This window comes from Aphelocoma coerulescens, chromosome 3 (assembly GCF_041296385.1).
Source record: "Aphelocoma coerulescens isolate FSJ_1873_10779 chromosome 3, UR_Acoe_1.0, whole genome shotgun sequence".
Taxonomy (NCBI): Eukaryota; Metazoa; Chordata; class Aves; order Passeriformes; family Corvidae; genus Aphelocoma; species Aphelocoma coerulescens.
In genome coordinates, this window is record NC_091016.1 from 72,859,614 (window position 1) to 72,871,193 (window position 11,580).

General features: G+C 41.1%; 1 protein-coding gene across 3 annotated transcripts in view; it reads right to left on the reverse strand.

Moving 5' to 3' along the window:
* Window positions 1–10,713, reverse strand: part of NKAIN2 (sodium/potassium transporting ATPase interacting 2) — a 531,845-nt gene extending 521,132 nt beyond the window's left edge. For all 3 annotated transcript variants that reach the window (XM_069010855.1, XM_069010854.1, XM_069010853.1), the window contains exon 1: window positions 10,598–10,713. In XM_069010855.1, coding sequence (XP_068866956.1) covers window positions 10,598–10,651 — 54 coding nt within the window. In that variant the 5' untranslated portion in view covers window positions 10,652–10,713. The remainder of the gene's footprint in view (window positions 1–10,597) is intronic.
* Between the last annotated feature and the right edge of the window lie 867 nt (window positions 10,714–11,580).

Consider the following 11,580-nt stretch of genomic DNA (forward strand, 5'->3'; position numbering starts at 1 on the left):
GAACTGTGAACAAGCAACTGAATAGTCCCAGATCCGTCACTATTTCGTTCCTGGCTTTATACCTAAGTTATTTAACTGAACCCATGAGAGCTCCAGCATCCCCCATGGGTGAAAAGCAGAGGAGGGTTACACTCACAACTTCTTTTATCATCAGTGGTAGTTACATATATGTGCTGGGCAGAGAAGAGCAGCTGTCCTCTAATAAGGTGCAAGTCATGATAAATATAATACTGACATGGGACCCATGTAATTGTCTTTATAAGCACACTGAAAAGCAAGAATGATTGCAAATGCCAGGAAGCAGGAAAAAAACCCCAACATCCTCCTCTCTTTTTTTATTTCAATTCGCAAAGGACAGCACATTTCTGCAGCAAATAGAGCTTACTAAACCAGCTGCCTTTTGTTATCATCCTTATGCCTATCTGTGATATTATACAACAGATACCACTTTATCAGTGTCCATAAATAACTTTTATTATGCATCTGAAAAAGCACAGTTTAGCACAATGCAGAACAGACATTTCTTCCAGTCACTGAGGCCAATAGCTTTTCTTCTGTCCCTGCCATTATGACCCCACCACTGGGTTATGGCTTTCATTTACAAAAAAAAAGAAAGAAAAAACAAAAAAAAAAATTGTACCAGACAGAAGGCCCTCTAAATAGTCTGAGAGGTTGCCAGGATTAGAAATAGGCATTATTAGGAATATTGCTGAATACTGCATCCAACTCCAGTTTGTTGTGGATTTCCTTCAAGAAGTACCAAATTTACGGCCAGCTCCACACTCAGGAAAGCCAGTCTGATAAAATCCAAGACAATGAACTCTGTTTTCAGGATACATTGAAGCCCATATCGTAACACAACCAGTGCCATCATCTGGCTTGTTACCAAGCTGCTGTCACTGCCTACGACTGCTGCAAGTGTCAAAGAAAAGAAAAGCTAACTGGCCTCAAGGGTATGAAATGGGCATGGACAAGAACTTAAAAGTAAATAAAATAAAAAGACAGGAAAAAGGTAAAATCAGCTTTATAACTTATGACCAAAATAACATCTAAATTCTATTTTTTTTAAGGCAAGCCTCTTACTGTTTTGCATTCCTTTAGCTGCTAATGTTTTCATTTGTTTTAGTGCTATTTGCTCTGCCAATTTGAACAGTGATGTAATGACATATGACTCCCTCATATTCAGTGGTACTCACAGCACCTTTGTCACTGGTGGCTCAAGAGCACAATGAACAGTATCTTGAGTTTAATGTATTTGTGGCTTTGTGAAGGCACCGATGACACACAAGGGGTTTTTTTCTCCTTTTGTTTCTGTGCTCTGTAATAGAAGACCCTGCCACAAAGACTGCAACCAGAGTATAATGAAAAATGCGAAGCCATTGTCAGTCATGGCAAAAATTTGCAAACTTTACTTTTTTTTTAATTATTGAAGAATGGCTTTTCAAAGAGACATGCATTGTTCTAAAGAGACATTGCAGCATCTATCTTCCTCTACTCACAAAAGCTTTTTATCTTCAAACAAGAACTATATACTTGTTGAGGGCCAGTTAATAGTCTGTCTATGAAGAAGTTTAAAGGAATTTTTAATTAGTAAATTGACCCATACTATGAGTCACCTGGAGAGGAATGACATCATTTCCTAAGACAGTTAAGCTTTCTTACACATATATTAATCAGTGCCTTAGATTCAAGACCCTCTAGCTCTCATTACTATCTTGTTCTTGTACACCAATTTGATTCACTCCTGCAGCATCACTCAGAGTGACAGCAAATGCTCCTCAAGGTGCACAGGGGCAGTCCTCTGACCCTTGTTCTAGGCCCCTAGCATGACTTCCATTCATCCAGAAGAAATGTTATGTATCATTGAATTATGCTTGCTTGAATTCTAAAAAAAGAGTTTGACAGTCTATCTAATTGTCTTTAGTACAAAGATATCATCAAAAATAAGCAGGGTTAACTATATAATGAAGTAAATAAAGGTGCATGCAGAAGAGTGGCCTATACAGTTGATAAAAAGAGGCAGCCATTTCCAGAGGGTGGTTCAGAGCCTATTCATTACATGTTTGAATGAGAAGCATGAGTCTCTCTCCCACCATCTCCAAATGGTCCTGCATTTCTTGTCTTCGGAAAGGTGATGTAATGTATAAAAATGACAGGCATCATCATTTCAACATACCTCTTAGAAATAACCTCACATGCTACTTTCTGTACAAAGCTCCGCTAATGAGAATTCCTTCATAAGAAAAGAAGGGTGAAGAGGAAACCAGAACTCAATCTGTTATGGTATGAATATAGAATACGACAGACTTTTCTTGTTCCTATTCACATAACTGGTAACTTGCCAGTTACATGTAACTAGTGACTTGCCACTAGAGATAATGCCTAACATCCCAAATACAAAAAAAAAAAAAAAAAGGAAGAACACCACACACACACACACTGCTGCCCCAAACTGCAATATCAGAAAGCTATTACTTCAAACAGCATAGGAAAATATGAGATTCATTTATGTCAAATAAATGGGTTTTTTTACTGTTTTCAGCAATCAGTATAATAATCAGCACTTCCTATATACTTTACATCATTACATAGGCAGCAGAGAAGCAACTTGTCTATAAAGATTCACCTTAATCCAAGCATCAAATGAAAGATATTTTAAAGGTATCCAGAGATATGTAAACATTTAAGTAGGAATCAGCAGATCTCTAAACTGATAAACATTTCTCATAAGTTATGTATGAATTAAAATCAAGTTTTTATTAAAAATGCATAAGTATGATCAGTGGTGAATAGAACCATTAGCTATGCATGTTTACTTTTTAGTGAACACAGAAATCAGTAATTTTTCTTCTAAATGTCATTTCCATCAGAGGGTTATAGAATGATAAAATGCTTAAATGATTCTCAGATGCCATCCAGCTGGTACATGTACAACTGGGGAGAGGACATAAAATAATGAACTGTGAAATGTTTATTTGCCACAGGGGCAAGAAAATGTCATTTCAACTATTGTGCCCATTCTACTTTACAAGTCAGGTAGCACTCAAAAGCCCCTCACTTTCACTCACTGTGATAAAAAAAAATAAATGAAGACTAATCTAGATAATAATAAACTATCTGATTCTTTTAAGTTATTGAATTTTCAGCACATTCTTTTTGATTGCACATTATTTACAATGCTCCCTGTCTTCTTCACTCCTGTTGGAAGCTACAGAAAATCATCCAAACCCCAAAATGAGAATAAATTGGTTTTATCCATGTGATTGTAGCATCATATTTTAGGGGATCATAAGGGAGTATGCACAAAGGCTGACATTGTTCTAGTGAAAGCAGGCTCCTTAGTTTCTCCTGACAGCCAACGAAGACTCAAATACCTTTCCAAAACAGTATTTCTCAATCTATAGATCACAGTTGCCCTTAAAATCAAAAATTCCTCACTAAAATAACATGAGAAAATGCAAGCAGAAGGAAAATATAAATAATAAGTACTGTGAATTACTAACATCATACAATGGGTCTGTGATTTTTCTTCTCTCTCCCACTCCCAAAAAGCCCACTCTAGTTGAAAAACCACTTTACTTAAGGCACAATCCTAATGGTCAGTTTAGGCCAAGAAACAACATTAAGCACTCTGACCTATTCCCTGATGGATCCCCTCTTCTGACCGCAGGGAAGCCTAGAGAAATTATTCTGATTTAGTTAGATCATTAACACTCTTGTCCTCATCCAAATCTGAAAATACTCACTACTGTTATTCTCCATAGAAATATCACTGAAATTCAGGACCTTAAGTAAAATACTGTGAAAATTCAAAATTTCTGACATACCTTTTACAAAACACTATTGGAAACAGCTGTCTCTTTGGGCATTTTACACCTGGGATAATCTTTTGAGCTCAGTGGGACAACGGGACCAAAACCAAAGTTTGGAGTGTACTGGGATACACATATAGTTCACTGACACTAGCCTCCAGAGCAAATACTGTCTGAATCTCACCAGTCCCTAAGTCCAGGGGAGCTTCTAAAACTTCATGCTGAATGAAACTGGATGTTGACATCTGTTTTATCAAATGCACCAAAACATTGAGAAGATCCCATATGGATTTAGATTCTTTTCTGTAACAACTCACCAAGTACTAGTTTTCACACCTTATCTGCTGCACTTTGCACTATGTACATTCTCATGGCCTAGCCTAGGACAGTAAAGTCACTACCAACTCAAAATATTATGTTTCTGTTTTGAACCATAGAACCTGTTCCTTTCTGTTAACTACAAAATGAGATACTTCCCTCCATTGACTGCAGACTGACTAGAGAAAACCTCTAGTGTATTTTTGAAAATGCTTACTTAGTGCTTTTTTGTAAAGCAACAGAAAAAAAAATTTAAAAAAACCCACAACACCCTACACTCATTGTTCAAGGTGCTAGCTCAAATCTCTTTCAATATGAAATTAATTCCTACTGTCACAAATTTTCTCCATGGCTATACAAGAAGAATAACTTTGCTAGATATTCTAGGTGCCTATAATCAGGTAGTTTGTTCAACTTTTCTCAATCTGTTTAAACCTTTCCTTTCTACCAAATACCAGAGTATTGGAATGTTGAGTCTGCTAACCAAACTCTAAAGGAGTTCAGCTTCAAAAAGCAGTGAATTAAAACTGTTATTCAGCTGGTCTTAAATCTTTTACCCCTGTAACTTAAAACAACATACTTTGCTTTTCTTGAAATGCATCGCAGGTTACTCACAATTATTATATATCCACATGTCTATGAAAAATAATACTGTACCATTCATAGCAAATGTCAAGCCACTAAAATTAAATTATGTAACAGTGGACTGTTACTGCTGACATCCATTGTTTGCATTCATCACCCTTTTCGAGCTCAAGTTATAAGGAAAAAAAAAGTTTGGTTATGAATTATCGCTATTTTATCTCAAAAACAGAATAAACAAAAAAGTGTTAATTTTTCTATCAAAATCGCACAAATTTAAAAACATTGCTACATATTTTCTCATGACAAGAGATGTTAGCTCTCTGAATTCATGATCAAGTTTCTGGTTTATCTATTTCCAGCAACACCTCAAAATCTACTCTTTAGTGTTATACAATGGCTCTCAAACACACATCTGCTGAAAGTCTGCTATTCACAGACTGTTTCCTTTTCATTGCTAGTAGGATCACATGTTTTTGGATACAATGAAACTTTCACTTTCCTATCAAATTTGAAACAAAGCAAGAAGCAGGACTTTAAAGAATGGACAGACACAAGTTGTTGACATAGTCACAATTTCCAAGGCAGCACTTATATATAAGTACTATCCAAAACACAGAAATCAATTTTTTCTATTCTTTGCAGATTAATAAAACTACAGATCCACAGGCTAAGCAAAGCAACAACATCACTTTCCATTCCACGTGAAAAGCCCACGTTTTTCATTTCCCTTTTGCTAGCAGAAAATGTAGGAACATGTACATGTCATCAGAATTTTCCATCACAGACGCTTCTCTCCTAAAGCTGCTATAGAAAACCATTGGCAGCAGTGACAATGAAACACAATCAAAACACACACACAAAAAGAAAAACAACTCTTCCCCAAAACCCAGCAATTAAAAGCAAAGTCCAAAATTTTCACTACCGCTTCCCTTTAACATAAATGAAAATAAAAGGACATGCTATATACACTAGTTACGTAGTCTGGTGTGCTATGGCAAAGTACCTGACACTGTGCATGGTGTAAGACCCTATATTAACAAAAATAAGTTCTTTATTGCATAATACTTCAGGATAGCTACTTCTAAGGAGTACCCTCTGTGACTGCCTTTGCTTTGCTCTCAGTGGGACCTGAGTGCTAATCCAGCAAACTTCACTCTCTGAAAGTCCTGAGACAATTCAACCTCTAAACTGTTAAAACATGAGGTTTTCCCCAAGTAAGGATATTCAAGGTATTAAACTGCATTAAGCCGTGTAGCTAGATTTGTGATATAGACTAGAGCCTGTCATGATCACCACTTCTGAAGTGTTTGAACGAGCATAAGAATGTTTGCTATTCATATTTTAATAAGGCAAACTTGAACTTTACAGGACTGATCACTAAGGCAGACTTTTTCTCCAAGTCCCATGCTCTGTTCTCTGTAGTTACAGCTGCCGATTTTCAATAATGCAAAGGAGAATTGCAAGAGTACAAGAAACTCTTCAGTCTTATATCAAGTGTGCAATATAGATTATGGGCATCTCTCATGGGCATTGTCATAGAATGAAAATGATAGATACTTCTTCCCATACTAGTTTGTATGTAATTCACTTCCTGGGTTCCACCACTTTACCTGCTGCAGTTCAAATATGTATCTTTATGTCCGACGGGCCACTAAATATGTGTTTATGGATACCAGTATCACAGTTACATATAGAAATTACCTCAGCTGAAACAGTTTTTGAAACAAAGGATTTCTCTTAATTAGCATTATTCATTTGTGGAAGAGTCCAGAGCGAGGACATTCTATACAAACCATCAGCATTTTGATCATTTTTTTCAGTAGCCAAAAGATTTGGCCTCTTAGCAAAAGCAACCAAATCTGCATCTTTTTTGTTCTGCTTGGCCAGCATGACAGACTTGGACAGTGGCACCAGCCAGAACTGTAACAGGATGAGTTCACAAAGAGTCACCACAAGGTTGTGTATGCGTGTGCTCACGACCCCAGCTGTGAGGTATCAGCAAGGGAAAGGAGAGATTACAAACATCATACACTGAAGTTTGTGGAAGACACCAGTTTTTAGAGATTCAGGGATATGTACATTATAGTACATGCTTCTTTAGAGCATCAGGTTGAGTACCCCAGAATCACTAACTGACCCTTTGGATATATATATGTGGCTTGTTTACAAATTTTGTATAGTTTTTAATACTTAGTTGGAATATCTGAACTGCAGTACAATTTACTTAGGAAAAAAAAAAGAAAAGAAAACAGGGAGAACTGGCAAATTCACATAAATAATTATATAAATGAATTCAGATGAATTTCAGAGAGAAGGGAGTGTAAATGCTGAATTATCTGTTATCTAATTAGCCTTGGGAGTATGGCAATCTTTGTCTGATGGATAGAAACAATTAGGAAATGATTACTGGGGACTGAAAATTTTGTTATGAAATACTGTCCTTTCTCATCACTGCACTTGGAGGGGAGACCTTCTAAGTTCAAAACATGCTGTACTTTTGACTGTTTTGTCATGCTCCAAGTTTTCCCAAGCAACAGTGGGAAGGAAGAAAGTTTCAAACTGGTTTCTGTGGGGCTCTTGAAGACTTCCAGAAAGCACAATAATCTTGGCAGTTTCAACTTTGCTGCTTTTGCTATTAAAAAGGCCAGGCAACAAGATATTAGTGCTACTGATGCAAGCTATTAATAGAAAAGGAGACACCCAAAACCAAAGAGGTTTAAAGGACAAAATGAAATAGCAGAGAATTCTTTTATTGCAAAAAGGATAGTTACCATACAACAAAAAACCACCAGAGTCCCTATGCTCATGGTTCTCTTTAGAAGGGAAAAGAACAAAAGAGACCAAAAGTAGTATCTTAAAAAAATATATACATATATATTTTTTTGAGATAACAAATTTTGTATACAGAAGGCAAGGCCTTGTTCCTAACATGAGCAAAATTAGCTCTTACTTGCTGCTAATTTTTCTCATTGGCTACAAATGCAGAGGAAAATGAGCTGTCAAAGGTTGTTTTCCATAGCACAAATGAGAGCGCAAACAGCGTGGTATATGTATGTTAATAAGCAGAGAGGAATGATCAGTATGCCCTTGAGAGCAGAAGCATTCCTTGAGGTTTCTGATAATCTGATGGTATACAGTATGTTGCCTTAACTATGAGCACTTAAAATGCATTTATGAAAATATTTCTGTGCAGGGTCTCTCAAGCTAATGTAGCTCCACTCCTGCACTGGTATTTGAAACAACCACCTTTTTTAACCATTTCCCACATCTACGTCATTTATATACGTACAATATGCAACAGCTTCTCTAATGGACTGCAGTATTCCACAATACTGTTGTGCAGTGCCCACAAAGACCGATTAGATCACCACACCCTAGCTTTGTAGAGATGGAAGAACATATTTACATTAAAAAAATGAAAGAAACCTTTCTTCTTACCAACTTTTCCCCCCCCCAAAACAAAAGTATACTTTCTACTCAAATATGACCATTTTAAAACAGAATCCCAGGTACCAGTAACACATAATCTTCACATTGTAAATTTTAGGCTTTTTTTTTAAGGTATGGTTATCAGCATGGAAACACTTCCCACACCCATCTCCTCAGGCCAGACAACTACTAGATCCTTTGGTTTTGGTTTGCATCTTCAGTAACGTGGCTGTTAATTCTAGAATGAATCTTGACAGCATTTGCTCCTTTACACAGTCTTTACCTAAAAAAGTACTGACAATCGATTAATCACCCATGGGCCCACTGAGGAGACTTAAATCTCCTTGACTTAAAACTCATAACCTATTCCCATCTGATGGTATATGGCACATGAAGGAATATGACACGTGATTTTAATAAAATGTGTATTTTTTTCCCATTCCATCTCATTTTTCTCATTTAAATGATTATTCCTGCTTTTAACCTATTTAAATGTCATTACATAGGCCAAGTGTGATTCAGAGGTTTGCGTTGCTGTTAGCACATCCTTTTCTTGCCCAATAAAAATTTTCAAGTTAGCTTTCAGTTTATGATTCTGTTAAACGTTTCCTTAAGCTACTCCGGAAAATAGCATTTATTTTTAAAATATATATTCATTTGAGCCTTTAGTTTACAACCACTTGTAGAAAGCTTAATGTAGAAAGTAATGCTACAGTTCTGCATAGCTTACCTGCTCATCCACCTGCTGATACGTTCCTACAGGGCATTTCTGTTGATGTTTTTATGAGTTCTGCATGCATTTTTTTGTTACCATGAGTTAGCAAATATGTTTTCCTTCACAGACTTTCAAAACAATAACAATTTAGCATCTTTTCACATTCTGTAGTCATCATAATCTCCTGGTTGTTAAATGCATTTAAAAAAAAAAAAGCTCTGTAAGAGGCACAATTTAAACCATTTTTTGTTCCCTTTGGAGGGAAAAAAAAAATAAGCCTCTGAAACTTAAATGGATCTGAAGAACTTCAGTCATTAATTTTATGTTTCCAATATGCTGGAAAAGGCTACATTCCTACCATTCCACACAGGATTCACTACTACTATTACTACTATTCAAGATTTTTTTTTTTAGACAATATTCATGAATAAATCATGTCTGAGAAGATACATCCAGTTACAAAGAATTAGATAACTTAGGTGGAGAACAGCATACACAAATAAAATGTTTTCCAGAGTACAAAACAATTAAGGGTTGATGACAACCGATAAAAAGATCACAGGCATTTCAAATTTCTGATCTGCTAGCACATCTTTCTTTCCTATGTACTGTTTTACTGATTTGGTTCCTGAAATCTATTATTTTTCTTCTTCTGTAGTTCTCTTAGTACCTGCCTGCAGGAAAGAAATTGGCAACAATGCTGGTTGCTATTGACTGACTTACACTTCCTCAGTAAAACTATTCAGTAAGAGCTAGAGGGATGGAGTAACATGAAATATTCCCTTTCTGCCATAAGGTTAACTGCTTAACAAAGGTGCTTCCAGCACCTGTTCTGCCAGCACATGAACATTCGATATAATGAGAATAAGAAATAGAGCATATTCCATTGATAGGTCTTTATCTCTGTGTCATTGCACCCAAATCCACAGGAATTCTTACAGCATGTATCTGATTTCACAACAGTGAAATAATCTACATATACATTACAAGAAGGGACGTAAGTTTCTTAACTTTAACCCCAGTCTCTTTCACAGTGCCACAATACAATTGCACAGCCTAACCATCTTGATAAGCATATTTATTTTTAGGCAGCTTCTTTTGTATTGTATCTCAGTGCCTACTTTTTAAACTCAGTCTAGTTTCGCTGGTAGCTGAGCTTACAAGTGCTGCCACACGTCTCCTCCAAAGGTAAATATAAATATATGGTTGAGTTCTGTAGCAACATAATGATACAGTGTTAACATACACTGGACAACAAGTCTGAAAGAAAAAAAAAAAAAGGAAGAAATACATCTGCAGAAGAGCTCAGGCCTGACAACTTCACACAGACACACACCTGTATGGCAAACTGTTTGCAAGCTGCGCATCACCCCTGACACGCGTCTCTTCCTTACATAGGGCCAGTCAAAGGAAACCAGGTACCAACTTGACTCAACGCTTGGGAGAACTCCCCGAGTTTATTAACTCCGCCGTGCGCCCACCGCAGCCTCCCTGGCAGAGCCCCCGCCAAACTACCTGTAACACAGCCCCTCTTTCCCACCCTGCCGCCTCGCGCGGATCCCCATCCCGGCCCCCGCGTCCTCCCCCTCGCCCAAAGCACAGGCGCTGCCTTCCCACCCTGCCCCTCCCCGGGCCCCCACTCCGGGCAGCGGGGGAGCCGCCCCGCCGCCCCCTCCTTCCCTCCCTCCCGCCTTCCTTCCCCCCCCCTCCTCCGCGGGCCGCCCCCGCCGCCACTCACCAGCTGCGCGCCGCACACGGCCACCAGCGTGCACCGGCCGCTGCAATAGCCCATGGCTCCCGGCACCCCGCGCCGCCGTCCCGCGCCGCGCCCACTCAGGCGGCGGGAGAGCACCGCCCGGCTGCCGCCCGGCTCCCGCCTGCCACCGGCGCGCCCCAGCCCGGGACCCGCATGGGGGCGCGCCCGCCGCCCGCCCGCCCTCAGCCGCGGCCGCAGCGCCCGCCGCTTCGCCGGTCGCGGGCAGCGGGGCCGGCCGCCCCCGCGGAGGGCGGCAGCGCCGGGGGGAGGGCGGCGGCAGGTGCCTGCAGGAGCAGCCGCGCTCTGCCGCGCAGCCCCAGAGGCATCTGGGCTTCAAAGTTTGCCCCCTCAACTCCGCTCGCAAACCATCCGGGCTCGCAGCCGTCTGCGGCGGGGGGAGGCGGGGGGAGGAGGGGAGAAGGGAGGGAGGGACGGACGGACGAGGAGGCGAGGCAGGCGGCGGCGCTGAGCTCGGTTCACGCTCGCAGAGCGGCTTCACTCCTGCCTACGGCGCGGCACAGCTGCTCCCCCGCCCGCCTTCGTCCTCCTCCTGCCGGTAGGGCTCAGGCAGCCCCAGCTGTGGGAACCCCTCTCCCAGGGGCTCCGCCGCGGGAGAGCGCGGAGGGGCGGCGCAGCGGCGGGGGGCGCCTCCGCTTTGTCTGCGCGGGCGCGGCGAGCGCGGCTGCACCTTCCCGGGCGCCTTTGTCTCGGCGGGACACCTCTCCGCGCTCACCCTGCCCGGGGCTCCCCCGCACCGCACGGCGCCCGTCGCAGCCCCGCCGCCGCACCCTGACAGAGGGACTGTGCCTGTGTGGCGGCGGGACACGGCCCGGCCTGCGGTCACGGCAGGGGAAGGGAGGGGAGCGGGGCCCGGCCGCGGGCGCGGAGCGGAGCCGGCGCGACCGCAGCCCCGCGCTGGTGCGCGCTGCTGCCGCCTGGCGGGCCGCGGGCGGCGGTGCAGGGGA